The 18,592-nt window shown below is 34.7% G+C and overlaps 2 protein-coding genes across 3 annotated transcripts in view; one reads left to right on the top strand and one right to left on the bottom strand.

The window, feature by feature from the left end:
- Positions 1 to 18,592, bottom strand: part of LOC140436812 (growth arrest-specific protein 2-like) — a 180,349-nt gene that overhangs the window by 140,469 nt on the left and 21,288 nt on the right. The gene's annotated exons all lie outside the window — the stretch shown is intronic.
- Positions 2,604 to 17,504, top strand: LOC140435604 (juvenile hormone acid O-methyltransferase-like). The gene is made up of 3 exons (XM_072524349.1): positions 2,604 to 2,983; positions 14,252 to 14,526; positions 17,303 to 17,504. Exons 1-3 carry the CDS (start codon positions 2,613 to 2,615, stop codon positions 17,476 to 17,478), a joined length of 822 nt encoding a protein of 273 aa, XP_072380450.1. The 5' UTR covers positions 2,604 to 2,612; the 3' UTR covers positions 17,479 to 17,504.

The raw sequence follows: 18,592 nt of genomic DNA, 5'->3' as shown, positions 1-18,592 counted from the left end.
ATAATTCACATAATGTTCGGATAAATTTCCGCGGTTAGATGAATGAAAATCACTAAGTTCTTGAGAAGAACTGCGTTGATAATTGAAAACTCCACGTTTCGGCACCCATTTTGGAGCCATTATCAAGAGTAATACGGTACCGTTCGAGTTCGGGGTCTCAATCTGCCTACTCTCCTCACTCGTGACGTACCAGAATCTTGTTCTGTATAAATACAAGAACCGTCAATCTGCCTACTCCTCAGTGTCGAGTGACGGCCGGTCTTACCCTGTGTGGCTGCTTTTATACTCTCAGTATATGCGCAGGAATGGTATGCGCTGACGTGGTCTGAGCTGACGTGGCCTGAGCGGTGTGAGCGGGAGGTCGCTGAAGCAAGGGTCGCCGTGTTGCCGGTAGTCGTTTAGCGTCATCGTGCGTATTTAAGCTGTTAGGCCGTTTTTTAATTTCGATAGCTTCACGGATGATTCTTGATTTTAAGGAGCGAATGGGGGCGATGGTTTTTGCTTTTTCGAAATTTATTTTGTGGCCTGTCTCAATATGATGTTGGGCTAGGACTAAAGTAGTATCGGAATATTTGACTGATATAGTATGTTCGTAAATACGGTTATAGATTCGTCGGTTCGTCTGTCCTATGTATGTACGTGGGCAACTGGAACAAGGTATCTCGTAGACACCATGGTCTTCATTGGGGATTTGGTCTTTTACGGATCTGACGAGATTGGACAACTGAGAGTTCTACTGATCTTGTCAGTGACACCTTTAATAAAAGGTAGAAAGATTTTGGGTTGATCCGGCGGCAAGATTTCTTTTTGGATGGAATGGGGTTTAGACATTTTTGAATGCTCTTATTAATTTGGGTTATGTGGTATCCGTTTTGTAAGAGTGTTTACCTTATTGAATTGATTTCGGATGACCTATGATTGTTGTCGCTAAGTCTTATGTAACGAGAAATAAGAGTGTCACAACTGAATTGAGTTGGGTTGGGTAATGATGTGACTGGGCATTAAGATAACGGTTTGTATGAGTGGGTTTCCGGTACACGGAATAAGAAAAACTGTGAGGTGGCTTTTTCTAAATAAGAACATCAAGGAATGGCAAAGATGCTCCAGACTCAACTTCCATCGTGAATTGAATACTAGGATGTATTTCATTCAGGTGGGAGAGGAAGAGATCTAATGTATCTTTACCATGGGGTATTTTGGGGGGGGAGGGTTTAAAATGGCGGTGCATTACCTTTGTCGGCCGAAAGGATGACGATGTCAGGGTTGTTATAAAGTTCTTTGAGGGCGCGTCTTTCTGAAATACTGATTCTCCGTACTTCCAAATCCCCACCGTCAAATATCAGTCTTTCAGAAAGACGCGCCCTCAAAGAACTTTATAACAACCCTGACGTCGTCATCCTTCCGGCCGACAAAGGTAATGCACCGCCATTTTTAATTATTTCGACTTCTCAATTCGAAAATGTTCGAACTTCTCAATTCCACAGAATACAAATGCGTCCCAAACGATCCCACCACCTATCTAGAGAAATCAATCAAATCCATCATAAATAAGTCTACTCTACTTTCAGACATTAAAAAATCTCTTATACTCAGAAAAAAATCATCCCGAATTCCAAAGATATACGGCCTTCCAAAAATCCATAAGCCCAATATCCCCCTAAGACCCAGAGTCAGTGCATACAACTGCTCCACTCAGAAATTGGCAAAAAATCTACATCACTACAAGTTGTAGTTGTACTGTTATGTTTAATTTTATGTTTATAACATTCTGGGATTGTTGGATAGCCCAAAATTAAAGAAATGCCCCTGAAGATGCTCTAGTGAGCGAAAGTACTTGGGCAAGATTTAATTAATAAAACTGTGCTCGATATCTGCCTTTATTTTATGAAAGTAAATTTAAAATACACGGAATATATTCAAATGCCTTCAAAACAAAGAAAGGAACTAAACAGGGCTGCATATTATTACCATTATTATACAACATATATTCTAAATATACAATGAAAAAAGTACTAGACAAATAGGATAGAAGAATCACTATAGGAGGCAGAAAAATCAGCAACCTGCGATATGCACTTGACACACTTATAATAGCAGCAAATGAAGTCGAAATATTTACGATCATAGAACGGCTAAGTCGGATAAAATTGCCCTGATAAGGGCTCAATGAATTAGGAGGAGAAAAAGGATAGACGTGATATTACCAAATGGTAAACTTTCATATCGAATCTGTGCTGATGTTGCATATTTTTTGCATATCTTGTTCTACTTTATTTGTTTTTAGTTATTAGCTTTACTGTTTTAAAAGGTATCGCTTGTGTTGGTTAGTGTTATACATATAGGAATAAATAAAGTTCACGAAATATTCTGATTTTAGCTATTTAATTTTTTTTTTAATCTGACGTTGGGCAACTGAGTTCGTAGGAACCTCTTATATCATACTATATCGCATAGCATTAGAATATTAAACGTCTTTAAACGTTTACCCAAAAATTACCGATTTTGTTTTTTTCCGATCTCCCCTATAATGTTTAAATTAAATGCGATTGAATATTATGATTCATTAATAGATTAGACGACACAATAAAGCAATTAAAAAAATATTTAGTAAAATGACATCGATGGTATTAGCTGAACTGTATGCAAAGAGCTGTCGTGTCACAGTTCTGCACACATCTTATTTGTTTCACTTATACAAACCTCTATTTAATTTTCCAAATAGGCCTTCTATATTGGAATATGGATTTGGTGATGGAACTAATTGGTATAATTCGGTTAAATCTCATCTACCACAAGATTTGGAAGAATATGTGGCAACTGATATATCCCACCAGATGATAGACCATGCTAAAGCCACTCTTGAAATACCGAGAATGAAGTTTAAACAACTGGATATTGGAGCTGAGAACCTTTCTCCAACATATCAACAAAGGTTTAATTTGATTTTCAGTTTTTTCGCAAATCATCTTGTGAAAAATCCTAAGTAAGTTATATATACTATGTGTACTTTTCGCTTGTAATATTAGTGTTTATTATTTTTCTCATTTTTTTTTGGCTTGGAAAATATTAACATATTAACACAAATATAGTAAATAATTAGTTTCATTGGAAGCTAATATTTTCGATTTAGGACACTGTTCTCAATTTAATAATCTAATCTAAAAATATGCAAACTCTATAACCTAAATTTTTAAATTATGCAAAATTCTTTTGCTATAATCTGCGTCTTTTAAATATTTCTGTTTATACCTCTAAAATCTAAAGAACGCCCAAAAATGCTTTAAACAAAATCTTAATATAACTTTTGTATACAGAGCGTTTATGAAGTATGGAAACTTTAGGTAGGTTAGAAAGGAAAGCAAATGTTTGGCAACATGCAGTAAGCGCCTCTCCAACAAAAGCTTAGAGTAGGGAATTCCACTCGTCAAGTAGAATTCCCTACTCTAAGAACAAAAGTAACGTTTTTCCAATACAATATTTTCTGAACCATATCACTTGGTATGTAAGATTTTAAATAACTGAACTTAAAACCTATTTATACTTTTTATGAGGTTTCAGTAATGTTAGCAGTAGGGAGAGGATTTTATGCTAAACGCATATTGCTTGCATAATTCACATATTTGAGAACTTTACCAAATTTTTAAAGTAACAAACAAACATGCATATAATATGAAGACTTAAAATAAATAATGTGGTAAGTGCCAGATTCATTATTTCGAAATAATCGATTTTTTTCCACAATGAATGTATTAGAAATAACTTTTTCAAAATTAAACATAGCTTTATTCAAGTGAATTATATTTCTGTGCAATAAATAATTTTGCGAACTTTTTTGTAAAATAATTGTAAAAAAAATAAAACAGCTATAAAATCTTAGAATGTACTAAGTGCCATCACAAAAATATAAAATATTGGGGTAAGTAATAATAAAAAACACAAAACATATAGGTTCTAAGGAGTATTAGGATTAAATAGGTCGTCATAAAATTTCCTATTTTCTTTCTTCAAATAGGGAATCATTGCCAACAAGGTTTGTTTTTTTTCTTCAAAAATTATACTCTGGCAGGTCAAGTTAGGAAGAGTCATTTCTGCAATAGTTTTAATTGTAACATTTCTCTTTAAAACCTTTGTTGATTTTCAACTTTCCAATTCATTCAGAGTTTCTCGTATTTTAACTAGATTTTGTCGGTTAATGTTGATCCATTGAGGTTTTGAAATTTGAAGCTTGGATGTACTGATTAAACTTTCAGAAGCAACTTTAAAATAGAAGAAGTCCTCACGGTTCATTAATATAACAAGAAATGGTGTTTTCTTTACAGCTGTTGTCATCATTCTTACCAAATCCATAGGTATCTCACACTTCTCTTGTTTTTTTCGCTTTTCAATTTGGGCGAAATACCTGTCGCAACTTATAAATGAATTACTCGATACTAGATACTTGTGATTTATCTCATCGAAATACCCCTTGGAAACTAAATAAATCCATAAAAACAATAACATTTTGTTTTTATTTTGTCCGGCACAGTTGTCGCTCCAAATTGTTACTGTTCGTTTCGATTCCCTCCACGTCCTGTTATACCCTCATGCCACAAAAACATGAAGCCAGTGTTATTGTCTCTTAGGTGAACACAAAGGTTGTAGTTGGAAAGCTGTCACATATAATACCTTTGACTATAAGTTAGAGTTAGCAATGATAAGACCTGCTGTAGATTCATAGAAACTGTCATGGTGTCACTCGTGGGTTGCTGACAATTCTGTTGGTCTTTTCTCATTGCTTCTAAAGCTGCTTCAGCTTTTCGGTGGTGAAGTTCTAACCTAAATTGAGCATCTTTCCGTGTGAAATCTTTTGTTTGCATGTGCGGTAAATCACAATTAGCACAGGTATTCGTTCTAGGCTTACGAAAGCTTATTGGGAAAATTCTTTTTGAAAATTTGAAAGTAAAAACGATAGCTCACTGCTAAATCAGGATGAGCTTCCTTAAACGCCAACTAAAGTCTATTTATATTGAGTTCGGAGCTCAGATACTGTTTCTCGCTTGTTAAACAGTTGTAATGTCCCACGTCTCTGGGAAATTTGTTTATGCTCTCGACAACCAATGCTCTATCTTCCGGCATGAACTTTCTAAACTGCAGTTTATTACCTCTCATTTTCTTATAAACTGAATCTCCTTTTTTTCTACTTAGCTAATGTTTTAATTTGTCTTGGATTTATTCCAAACACCGCGCAAAATGTCTTCCTATATACTTGTAAAATATTGCCTTCTCCGTTGGGCAATGTGAAGAAAAGCGTAACCTATCTCTTACTCTCTTCTGGTCTCTCATAATTTTTATGCCTTCTCCTCTTGATAGCACACACACACACACACACACACACACACACGCAGTGATCAATTTTGCCCCTAGGAACATGTGTATACCAATCTAAGAATGGGATCCACATGTCCGAAGATCAAACCGGTCACACTTCGCTAGTCGAAGTGGTACCTATCTGACCCCCAGGTTTTTCCTCCACCTTTCCTCATCGTGTGACTTACGTGAGGAGGCTTATGATCTGAAAGTTACTTAAGGTGTCCTGGGTAATGGAACACCCTCTGTTTTTAATGACTGTGGTTATGCCACCATCACTGTAGGGGTAGCCACATCTAGGCTTTTCTCCCTATTTACATTACTGACTCTATTGAAGTTACTCTATCATGACTTCGGGACTTGAGTCCCTAAAACAAAAGAAAAAAAGCGTGTGTTCCGACCATAGAGCCCCCAGCCTTGGCTGACGACTCTATGCTCGGAAAAGAGTGTGTGCTCGGTCACTCGGCCGCCGATTTGGCAAAATAAATTTTGTTCTCCTCGCCGGCCGAGCACCCGAGTAGGGTCCGGCCACTGAGCCCCTGTATGCCGCACAAGACCTCAGTGCCCGGATTTCGCGAGAATATCAATATTCACCTAATCTGCCTTAAGGGCCTAGTCCGTTGAAGCGGTATATGTAGAGCCAGATGGGCCCTCCATATTTGGTCTATGATGAAAGTGAAAGATACAATAAATGTAGAGTGAAAAAGATTTATATATTGGATGAATCCAAAGTGATTTAGATAGTGAGACCGTTTTTTTTTGTTTTTTTGTTTTTTTTTTGTTTTTTGTGGACTTCTTTGAAGCTTCGGAACTATAATATGCCTGGGCAACAATTCTTTCCTTTTTTTTCTTAATCCTATTTGTGTGCGTGTGTTGGGGTGAGCATTCCCAAGTGTATACTCCTCTCACTCACCCCGGTGTATATTGGACTTATATCTACCTAACAACCTAAAAACCTAAAAGAAAAAGCGTACCCTCCCGCTAGAGATGATTTTTTTGGTCGGTTTCCTATCTTTCTTCATCTTGAGGTTTTGACGACTATGCACCATTACATCCTTTATTGTTCGTTTGGGTTCTCCCTATATCTTGCTATTTGCTGTTTTGGTCTTCTGTGTACCGTCCTCATGTTTTCGTTGTAGTTTGTCAGCTCTCTTAGCATTCTGCTAGGGTGATTTGTTAATCCGTTAAATATATCATATGCTCTTTCGTCTAGCGTCCGTAAGATCCTGGTTTGTCCTGAGTCTCTGAATATCTTAGAGGTACGTATTTTGGAATTTTTAAGGCATCTCGTATGATTTGGTTTTGAGATCTCTGAATCTTCATCCTATTCGACTTTCAGGTATGTCCTCATGCTGCTGAGGCGTACGTTAAGACTGGCATGATGATGCTGTTTGCAACCCTGATTTTAGTTTTGAATCTTAATTTGCTTCTTCTTCCTATGAGCGTTTAGAGCTGACTTTTCAACGCTTTGGCTTTATATACTTGTTGGTTAATATGTTCCGTGAATGTTAGTTTCTTGTCGAGTAACACTCCTAGGTATCTTGCTTGGTTGGTCCATTCTACTGGAGTGTTGCCTATCGTGATTTCACGGTTTGGTACACTTCTGTGACTAAACATTACAGCCTGAGTTTTGTCTGGGTTTAAGGCTATTTTCCATTTTATGCACCATCGTTGAAATCTATTTAGTGCTCTTTGCAGATGATTAGCTGCATGATCCGGGTTTCTCCAGCTAACCGCTATTGCTGTGTCGTCTGCGTAAAGACTCAGCAGAGATCCGGGTTCTGTTGGCGTGTCGGCCGTATAGATGGTATACAGGTACGGCGATAGCACAGCACCCTGAGGCACACCCGCTTCCAGGGTTCCGACTTCAGACAGGGTTGCCCCTATGCGAATCCGGAACCTTCTGGTAGCAAGGTATGACGCAAGGAGACATGTCATCGCCTCGCTGTATACCAATAAATTCATTTTGTAAATAAGTCCTTTGTGCCAGACTCTGTCAAATGCTTTACTGACGTCCAGAAATGCGGTTGCTGTGTATGCTTTTTCGTTAAATCCTTTAGTTACGAATTCTGTAAGTCTTAATACCTGTAATTCACAGGAATGTTCGCTTCTGAAACCGAATTGAGCTTCTGGTATGGTGTGTAATGCTTGAGACTCTTCGTTAAGTCTTTTTAGGATTACTCTTTCCGCAATCTTGCTTATAGATGTTAGTAAGCTGATTGGCCTGTAATTTTGAGGAAATGTGCCATTTTTCCCTGGCTTAGCAATCATTATTATGTGAGCTTCTTTCCATCTGTCTGGAAAATATCTTAGTTTGAGCATATTGTTTATGATGTTGGTAATGTAAACAATTGCTTTTGTAGGTAGGTTTTTCAGCGCCCTGTTTGTGATATTGTCAGGTCCTGGGGCTTTTTTGGCGTTTGTCTGCTTTATTAGTTTTTTTATTTCTTCGGGAGATGTATGTAGAATCCCTATTCTGCCTTTTGTCCTTTTTAATCTTCTTGCTGTCCTCTCTACCTCTTCTTCGAAATCTATGTCTTCGTTGGGGTGTTCGTTGTTCCTACACGCCCTTTCTAATTCGTCCTATAGGACTTCTGCTTTTTCGATTTCTGTGTGGACAATCCCGTTTACTCCATGTAGAGGGGGTATGGGTTTTTTGTCTTTTCGGAGGATTTTTGATAATTTCCAGAACGCAGATTTGTTTGGATTTAACTCTTCGATATAGGAGTCCCAGCTTTCGTTTCGGTGATTTTGAAGTTGTTTCTTTACTTCCCTGTCTAGCTCATTTGCAATTCTTTTGTCCTCTACCGTTCTTGTGCGGTAAGCTCTTCTTCTTTTCCGATTTTTCTGCTTGATTAAGTTTTTAAGTTCGATACTTATATCCCTAAACCTTCCTTTCTGTCTAGTTATTGTTTCGGTTTTGGAGCTGGCATCGATAGCATTGATAATTGTTTCATCTAGTTTTATTACGCTGTCCTCTAATTCTGTAATGTTGTTAATTGTGGGGATATTACCGATGTTCTCGCTCACAATTCTTCTGTAGTTTGGCCAACTTGTCTTTTTCCTGTTGTGGGGCTGCAAAACGTTTGTTTCTATTGCGCCCAGGGTCAGGATGATTAGGTTGTGTGTAGAATCGTCTTCGTTTAGAGAGTGTATCTCGTATTGTTGACCCACGTTGTGTAGGATTGCAATGTCTAGGTAAGTAGGAAGTTGTCCGTGAAAACAGGTCGGCTCTATAGCACACACACATGGATAAAATAGCATACGTATTTTGCCGTCCATTATCATTCAAACCATAAAATTCGTGAAAAAGCCTCAATTTTTGTTTATACTGTATCTCTATAATTATTCTTTGTATAGTACTCTTCTTCAGCATTTCTTTTTTTCTGCCTTTCCTTTAGCTTATTGCCCTCTCTAGAAGTAGCACCAGCATTCATTCTTATATGATTTTAAGATTATACAGAACGAGATAAATAATAACAACTTTACTAATACAACATCAAAACAGTACTGAAATTGTCATATTTATTGGCACTGATTGACAAACACGCAGTCTTTTGAGAATTTTTTAAGTACGTAATAAAAACCCGGCGACTTAGCGCATTATATAGGTTGTTGGTTATGGTACTTGGAACATTTTAAGGGTATAAAATAAAAATGAGATTTTTTGGCACTTACCACATTATTTATTTCATGTGTCTATTTAAAAACATTTTTGTCCAAACAACAAAATTCTAAGTCGAGAACCACCTGAAGTGACATCAAGAATATCTATAGATGCTTGTCTCTAGGATAGCAAAAGTAAATAGCATCTTTGGGTTTCATTTTAAAATAAAAAACACAAGATTTAAAGCAATAATAGTATAAAACCAGAAAAATTTTTAATTAACCAAGAACCTATATTATAAATTACCAATTTTTGCTATGTAAGTGCAAATTTAAACGAACGGTAGAAACAAACCATCCACGAAAATTGGGATAATGATCTGAAAGGCAAGATCAGCTTTTATCAAAATAAAAAAAAACTTCAACTGATGAGACTGAATTACATCACTAAATCATTTAAAATGTGGTACTATAGTTGCATGTTGAGGATTTCCTGGATAGACAAAGTTACCAACGAAGAAGTACACATAATGGGTAAAGGGCGCGAACTAATCATAACCATAAAACGTCGCAAACTGGAATATATGGGCCATATAATGCCTAACTAGAAACAACGATATAACCTACTTCGGACCATACTTCAAGGTAGTGTGCGTAGAAAAAGAGGTCCAGGAAGAAGACGAATATCCTGATTTCATAAACTAAGAAAATGCTTTACATTGAAGACTATTTGACTTTTTAGGGCCACAGCCAACAAAGTCAAAATAGTTTTTAATCCCCATTCGTTGAGGTCATTGAAAAATGTACGGTATCAATTCCAAATGATTACTTGATGCGTGAAATAATTTTTGGCAACTATACCGTCTAAAAGTTATGGTTCTTGCAAATGTTTATAAAGAGTTATCTGTATTTTGAAAGAGATTTTTTGGTTTTTCGGTAACATAATTATTTCTTGTAAGGTAGTCACTTTTTTGACAAAATATTACTAAAAACTATGAAACTAATTTATGGCCGGTTAATAAATGGTACAAATTAAAAATAAAAAAAAGACAATAAAGAAAAATTTGAAAATTGAACATATTTTTAAAGTACCCTATTGTGTATATTATGTTATATTTTCAATACTGTGGCTGTTATTAATGATGTAAAAGTAGACAAAAGAAAAAAACAATGCCGTATATTTTTAACTGATGGATTTTGCACAGCTGATATAGCCTATTAAAATGTTACATTTTTTAGGGAATAATAAGGTAAGTATAAGGTTAAGTTCAATTTTATGGGGTCGCCACCCTTGTCCCGTGGCCGCCAACTTGGGTGCAAACCCTACAAAAAATTATACTTAATATTATTTGTAGCAAATGAAACTGTCTACAACTTTATTACTATTACTTTTTATTATAAAATAAAAAATAAATAAGTTATAAAACAAAAATAACAAATTTTGAAAAAAAAATTTTTTTTGGGCCGTATAACTTTTTCTGTAGTAATTTTACAATAAAATGACATCAGAGCAATATTTTTTTTAGGGTTTTTTTTTAAGAATAATTTTCACTACAAATAATTTTATTCGTTTTTCTGGGTTTTACAGCGCTCCGAAGTTTTATTTCCTTAACATTATTCCTATGTTATTTTTATTGATATATTTATTATCAACCCTTTTCGCCACCACACAACTTACTAATATTAATTTTATCATAAGATAAATTTCTTGATAATGAACAGAACAAAAAAATTTTAATAAACCTTCTCAAAACTGCTCTTCAATTTAGGCACTTGGCAACCTAAAAAATAATAATTATCATCTGAGTTTTCCAGCCTCGAAAGTGCGTATTTTCGCTTTTTTGATATTTTAAATTGTTTATAACTTGAAAACTTTGTGTTTAAAATGGCCCAAGAAATGTAAAAAAAATGTTTCTCGGTGCAAAAACCCGTTATTTTTGTAATTTGTTTACAAAAATTGTTTAAACAATTTCTGTTTTGCCCGGCACCCTTCTGATTTGTTTAAAGGGGAGTTTAGAATGAATAGGAATCCGTAAAGAAACCGAATCAGATATCAATATTAACAAAGTATACCAATCCCGTACAGAAATTTTTAATCGTAATATCCCACTTATCAGTGGGAAATTATTTTGCACCTTAAATTTTTCACACTTGTACCAGACGGTATGTACGTCACCGCAAAAAAAGTAATCCAAATAACGACCCGAAACCATGTGTATGGATGCCGTACTGTATCAAATTACCGAAAATGAAGTCAAAATTTTCCAAAAATCATATTTTAATACATATTTTAATAATGCATGTCTCAGCCGCTATTTTAAATGTTTGTACCATTAGAAGTAGGTTATCTTTGTTATCTTAGATCAGAATGGCGTCGAATTGTAATACTATTAAATTATTGCATTGCAATATTAAACTTCAAAATAAAGTTTAAAGTATCAAATTAAATTTAAGACTAAGAAAAAATCTCATTTGCTATTATATTCTAATTGATTGTCTATTTAATAATAAAATTTTAGGTTTCAATATTTAAAATAAGATTAATTAGGGTTCTTAATTATTTTAAATCAATTAACTGCGAATTTAAAAGAATATACATATCCACTTTTTACATAATCGTCCCATAATAATTTTTTTTCTTTTAAAATCGTGTAAAAATTGTCAGCTTTTCAAATATTACAAAAAAATCGGTGGGCCCTTATATCTACCTGCGTTAACTTGTTCGCTATCACAAGGATAACGGGCAAGTGTTCGTGTAGCAATACAGATACTGCGTGGAGGGCGGAACCCCAAAATATGGCTAGTCTTCCACACTCACCTGAAGAAGGACTCACAGGGGCGTCTGCTAGAATAGAATATAGTTCCCCTTAGACGCTGCCATACTCAGCTATGTGGCCTGCTTTACCCTAACGAGTCTTGTAGAGTCGTCAGTGTCTAGAGGTCTCAGACTTTACCTCCCGGGCGACGGGAGAATCTTCGTATTAATTAATTAACATTGATACAGATTTGATGGACGTGAGATCTAAATCGATTTGCTTGGGTTTCCAGGCTTCTTGGTTTCCACCCCACCCGCCGCAAGATGAGTCCTGTTCACACGGGTGCGTGAGGTGGATCTGCGCCTTTGTCGGAAGATTGTGTAGTGAGTAAAACTATAGTTGCTCCTTGAAATAAAATCCAAGTTGGGATATCGACTTCCAACGCCTACGGCCCCTGAAGCACTCAGATATTCCGTGTAACTTCGGAGACGAAACGGGGGATTCCTTAGCAAGTTGTAAGTACTCGAGTAGATCACATCCTAGTTCTATAAAAGACCAAAGTTGGGACATCGACTTCCAACGACTACGACCCCTGAAGCACTCGGATATTCCGTGTAACTTTGAAGGCGAAACGGGGGATTCCTAAGCAAGTTGTAAGTACTCGAGTAGATCACATCTTAGTTCTATAAAAGACTTCGAACGTTTGTGGACTGAAGGGCCTCCCTAGCCGTCCTGCTGCGGTCGGAACTATGATTCTTTTAACTCATATACGGTTGTGATTGTTGAATACATAATGAAAAACACGAGAGCAGAATATAGGTAGCCTTCTGCTCACCGTATCTATTGTTCTCGTCGCTGGTGATCCTCTGGAATTTCGTGTTATCGCGTAAAATTCAACCTCCGTTCCTCCACCGGCTATTTATACAACAGTTGTTCTTATTATATACATAATAACTATAGTCACTAAAGCTGCCTTTGATAATTAGTATCAGCGATTTCTTGTGCAAGCGATATATGTGTGAATTGTTAGCGATAATTATTAATGCACTTAGAATTATTGATATTTGTAATATAGTGAGTTTGTTTTTAGAGTTGAAATAAAGTTAGTTAAATTACCTTGGCGTCTATTCATCTCTGAACCCAAAAAAACGCAACAACTGGTGTCAGAAGTGGAATTAAGTAAAAAAATAATTTTGAGAATTTTTATATCCAAAACAAGAAGGAAGACTAAAAAGAAGGAAATTTGAGATATGATTGCTGCAATAGAACAACGTCGAAGAAAAGAAAAAGAGTAGAGATGTCGTCTAAAGAAAAGAAAGCTAAAGAGATATTTCGTTAGAAAGAAAAATATGCTGACAAAAAAAGGCTGGAAGAAAAAGAAAAACGTTGACAAAAAGCTGCGTAGAGACGCCATCAGTAAGAAAATGGAGCTAAAGAGAAACGTCATCAGGAAAAAAATAAAGCTAAAGATAGACGTCGTCAGGACAGAGAATTGCTCGTGAGTCTTATTTCAAAAATAGAAGCCTTAAGAGTAAGTAAATACAATATGAAAAGAGAAATCAAAGAGACAAAAGAAGACATGATTAAAGAAGTTGAAGTAACAGGAGGTGTAGTAAGGAAAAGACATAATAAGGTAACGAGAACTCTTGACGAATGGTAACGAAACTCCTGACCAGTGTATAGAAGACAATTCGAAGCTGCTGCACAAAAACATGTATGGGCAAGTGAATAGAAGTCAATGGCTCTCATATTAACATTAAAACAATTAGTAAACTAAACAAACTTTTACCCCATGCAATAAACTTTTAAAACACCCTTTTATTATCGGATTATAATCGGCTACCTGCTACAACAATACCAAGAATATTAGGTAAAATCTATAGGTACTATCGGTAATATTGAAGACTAAAAAATTGAAATAAAATGAACATTCGAATTTCCAGTTTACCATTATATACGGTTAGATAAATATTATTTAAAATGTGCAATTCGAAATAAATTGACATTTATGCATTTTATACAATTTGTTTTATAAATATGCAAAATAGCTAGATATTTGCATAAAATGTGCAAAATGTGCAATGCGCAATATTTTGTCCAATGATGCTTTAAAGGTATACACTTACTTCTTTAGGTCTATCAGAAGTCCTCTATAAAACAATTGAAAAAATAAATAAGTTATCTTGATATGCTTAAAACATATCCACTGACACTATGCATTCTGTTGCAATTTGAGAACACTTAAACAACATTTTCGTAATTCCAATTTAAAAATTAGCGATAAGCTAGCCAGGAAAATAAATTACTACTATGGCCACATCGCCTTTGCGTCTTCGTTAGTTTACAGACAAAAATTCAGGAAGAAATGCATTTATTTATGGAGCCAGTAAGATTAGAAGACAATGTATTTTATATAAATAAGTACTTTATTTAATTGGTTACAAATTTAATCCTGAAAACGGCTTCAGATTTAATATCAGTGAAAAAAATTTTGGGTTGCGTTTTTTTTGTAGAAATTTTTAAAAAAATTTGATATATTTTAGGCAAATGCACAAAAATATATATAATATGTTGAAACCTAGTGGACAGACATTTCAAATAACCTTGGATCCGAGTCCTCTGGATGTGATTTTCCATAGTTTATCTATTCATCCCAATTGGCGTAATTTTGGACATAAAAATGTAATTTCTCCATACTATTATCTGCAAAATTCTGAAAAGGATATACAACATCATTTGATACAAGCAGGTTTCCAAGACTCTTTTGTAAGAAGAGAAGTATTCGATTATATATTTGAAAATGAACAGGAATGGAAAGGTAAAATTATTAAAGTAATATTAAACATAAGTAATATCCAGGGCTGGTCACTCATCCTCATATTTGGCAATATTCTTAGGATTTTGTCAGAATGCTAAAATATAGATATGCGTCATATCTGTCATTTGACGAACGCCTATCTTCCAGTACCAAAAATCTTTAATTTCAAATATGCCGTGTGTGGCACATCATTAGACAGGTATTTCGCTGGAAAATTCAAGTATTTATGATTTTTTTTCTATATTAAATCCATTCTTGTTTTATTGGAACTGCTACACCTCTTAAAAACTAAACGTAACGACTATGTTTTGCTAGTGTCAATTTCAAATTTATCCCGTCACGTCAAAAAATACATTTAAACAAAATTGCAACATTAAGTAATAGGAAATTTTATTAAATATAACGTAAAAAAATGAGTCAAATTTTAAATTAATAAATTCATAATTAAAAACAGTTTACTCATAGCTATAATTATTTAATGAAATGTTCAAAATTATATTCACTAACGTCTATACAATTATTAAGTCTACATTCATCAACTATACGTCGTCTTAGTTCTTCCAATGAAACAGGAATGGTATAATAAATCTTGCTTTAAGCTTATTTAAACCTCATAAAAAGGGGGATGTTGCAGTCCATTCCTAAGACCTAGGCCAAATCCTGAGACTTGACAAAGAGAACCAAAGTGCGGAAATTACTAGAAGAGCAAGACTAGCATGGGCAGGATTTGGAAAACTTAGTTGGATACTTAAGAACGGCAAAATACCACAATACTTGAGAAGCAAAGTGTTCAACCAATGCATCCTTCCTATCATGACATATGGATGTCAAACCTGGACCCTAACCAAGGCAAACATAAATAAACTAGCCACAAAAAACAATGGAAAGAGCAATGTTAGGTATAAGACTGTCAGATAAAAAGAGGAACAACTGGGTAAGATGCAAAAAAAAAGTCGAGGACATAGCAACAAAAATTGCTAAACTTAAATGGAACTTCGCGGACCACACTGCTAGACAAAAAGACCAACTTTGGAACACTACAATACAACATTGGAGACCTTACGAAAGTAAACAACCAAGAGAAAGACCACAGATGAGATGGGTTGATGATATTAAAAGAATAGCCGGAACAAATTGGAAATATGTTGCTCAGGATAAAGATCGATGGAAGGAGTTGGGAGAGGCCTATGTCCAAACATGGACGACAGAAGGCTAAAAAGAAGAAGTTTAATCTTAATGGCCGTTAGGTAGTTGTTTCGTGGAAAAATCTGGGATTTAAACTTATTTAAAACCCATAGGAAAAAGTTCAGGGGAACTAAATCGGAGGATCTTGCTGGTCATTCAATAAAACGTCTTCATCCAATACATCTATTAGGAAACTGTTTATTAAGGGATCGCCTTATATTCAAATTTTGTTGCAAAAAGGATTGCCCAACATTCATATACAATCTCCATATATATTTTTGCCCGTAAGTTTAATAACAATGGCTGTTGGGTAGTTGTTTCGTGGAAAAATCTAGGATTTTCATTAGCCCAATAACAGTAATTGTGTTGATTTATAATATTTAGAAAAAAAAGAACATTCATCTAAAAAAAAACAAAGTTTTTATTATTATTTATTTTCTCAGTCATTATCTCACAAAACTTTAATCTGCTGTCTGGCTCATCTTCATTTAAATCCTGTACCAAGTGTATTTTATAGGCATGAAATTTGTAATGTCTCAGTACTCTGCGAACAGTGGTGTCGAAAAAACTAGATTCTTGAACTATTTTTAGTTCTTAAAGTAGGTTTCAAATCAATATGACCTTAAATTGCTACTTTTTAACTAGTTTGAATAGGTTTGAATACTAAAACAGGATATATTCAGTGGAAAAAGAGTGCAAACCACGTAAAACCTAAAACAACAAACATTAAATGTCGGGGGAAACCTTAGAATTAGTGAAAAAAAAGAAGAATTATGCTACAACATACCACAAAAACAGGAAGCTACACACAAGAAATAGCGAAACTGAACAGGAGAATAAAGTGCGTGCATGCGCGCGCGCGCGCGCGCGTGTGTGTGTGTGTGTGTGTGTGTGTGTGTGTGTGTGTGTGTGTGTGTGTGTTTGTGTGTGCACCAGAGATAAAATGTAAAGAACCGCACATTTGCCAGGCTGTCAGCATCATCTGCTTAAACTGCTTATTCAGCTTACAGTGCTCTGTTAATAGACCTACCATGCTTTGACTCATTTGATTCCTATTATCATCTGTCTCATTTGCAATAAAAGTCCCTTACATCATATTGTCCCCCTAGTTTTGGCAATTGGATATGTTTTCTTTCTTTCTTTATCAGGATTACCAGTTTCCCTGAGTTTGCTTTTCAGTTATTTCTTTAGATAAAGTATCTGAGAAAACGTAGCAGCCAATATAAAAGCTTCATAACAAGTTTTTATAAACTGTATCTTAAAAATTACTTTATATAAAAGTTTGGCTTTGAAAAACTAATTCAACAATTATCATAATTGATCTAGAGAAAAAATATAGCATCCTACTGGCAAAGTTAAATAATCGTAAACCTACTATAACCTGTTTATTATATTGGACAAAAAGAGAGGGAGATAGGGAGCACATGAATGTAAAGAATCTCAGGAATACATTTAAAAATAAAAGAAAATTAAAATTTACCTTATTGTTTTATAGGTTTTTTTAGATTTTATGAGACTGCATTTGAATAAAAGTGATTATTTAATATTTTTAAATTTTACAATCACTATATAATGTATAAATTATTTTTAGGGCTTTATCTTTCCTGTAATCCCATATTTCCAACAATTCCTGAGGAAAAAAAGGAAGAATATATTCGAGATTTCTACGACGAAATAAAAAAACATGTCGTAACTTATAACAAAATCGGAGGACGAGAGTTCTGGAGTGCTAAATATAGCCTATCTATAATTTCAGCACTCAAATAATACTACTGGTAAAAAATATTACTATGTTTAAATCAAATTATAAATTTTTATTTTTTATTGTAACACTTTTTGTTTTCCTATTAGAGCTACAATTTATGTAGCTAGACCTAAGCAGATGACCTGGTTATCTTGGCCTATGACAAATGACACAGTCAGAGAGAGAACGCAATAGGCTCTATAGTAACAGAATAGAACTAGGACTTAGCTAGTAGTCTACTACTTATATGTAGAGCTTAACCCTGGAAGTACAAAATCGTGAAATTCGCCAAGAAAAATTTACCGAAGGATAACGAATTGTACCATACCTAGTGATCTAAATTGCGAGTAATTAAATTTAGAACAGCGGTACACAATAGACTCAAAGACATCGTTGCTTAGTCTGGGTAGATTATGGGTAGGGTCGTTCTTAGAGGTGAGAAACGTAAGGAAAAATAGATACTAAACAACCACAAAAGAAAATTAACGGAGAGAACAACTGTTCAAAAAAGAAAGGGCGCCACTGTTTTTAAATTTTTGTCTTCCCCAAAACAGAAACGGGATATACACAAATCAAAGAGATGAAATGCAAATATCATTAAAATAAAAAAAAACGTAAAATTCAGTATATATTTAAAAATATTAAAATAATAAATATCACAAGTACACACAAAAATATACAATAAAATATTCCATACAATAAAAATAAATTATTCCAATAAAATAAATAAATATCGTATGAATCATCAGATATTGACAAAGTTATAATTGTAACATCTGAGAGACACCTTATTGATCTCTTTAGATAATTACCGACTAAGTCCTTTCTTTAAGTGGATTAAATGTGTTAAAAAAATAGAAAATACAAAAATATGCTATTAAGTTTAAAATATGCAAAAGAATAAATTAAATTTACTGTCTAGTTAATCCACCTTCGGTTAAACATGTTTAAGCTTTGAGTAGGAGCTCTTCAGTACTTCTTGGAAAACATGCTCGGAGGGGCGTAGTTCTCAACCTCAACACGGCGCATCCCAATGGCTGATAGGGAACGTCCTAGAGATATGTGGGACAGGTGTGAATAGGGCTTTAGCAGGAATAATCGCAGGCGGTAATTATGGTTTAACCGGTTGTGATACTG

This window comes from Diabrotica undecimpunctata, chromosome 3 (genome assembly GCF_040954645.1).
Source record: "Diabrotica undecimpunctata isolate CICGRU chromosome 3, icDiaUnde3, whole genome shotgun sequence".
Lineage (NCBI taxonomy): Eukaryota > Metazoa > Arthropoda > Insecta > Coleoptera > Chrysomelidae > Diabrotica > Diabrotica undecimpunctata.
This window is presented reverse-complemented; position numbering and strand designations above follow the sequence as displayed.

Bases quoted from the DNA above. Each gene is read 5' to 3' on its own strand.
- LOC140435604 (XM_072524349.1), top strand. From the start codon at position 2,613: ATGACATCGATGGTATTAGCTGAACTGTATGCAAAGAGCTGTCGTGTC. The intron at 2,984-14,251 runs GTAAGTTATATA...GATATATTTTAG, and splicing joins CATCTTGTGAAAAATCCTAA to GCAAATGCACAAAAATATAT. The intron at 14,527-17,302 runs GTAAAATTATTA...AATTATTTTTAG, and splicing joins AAATGAACAGGAATGGAAAG to GGCTTTATCTTTCCTGTAAT.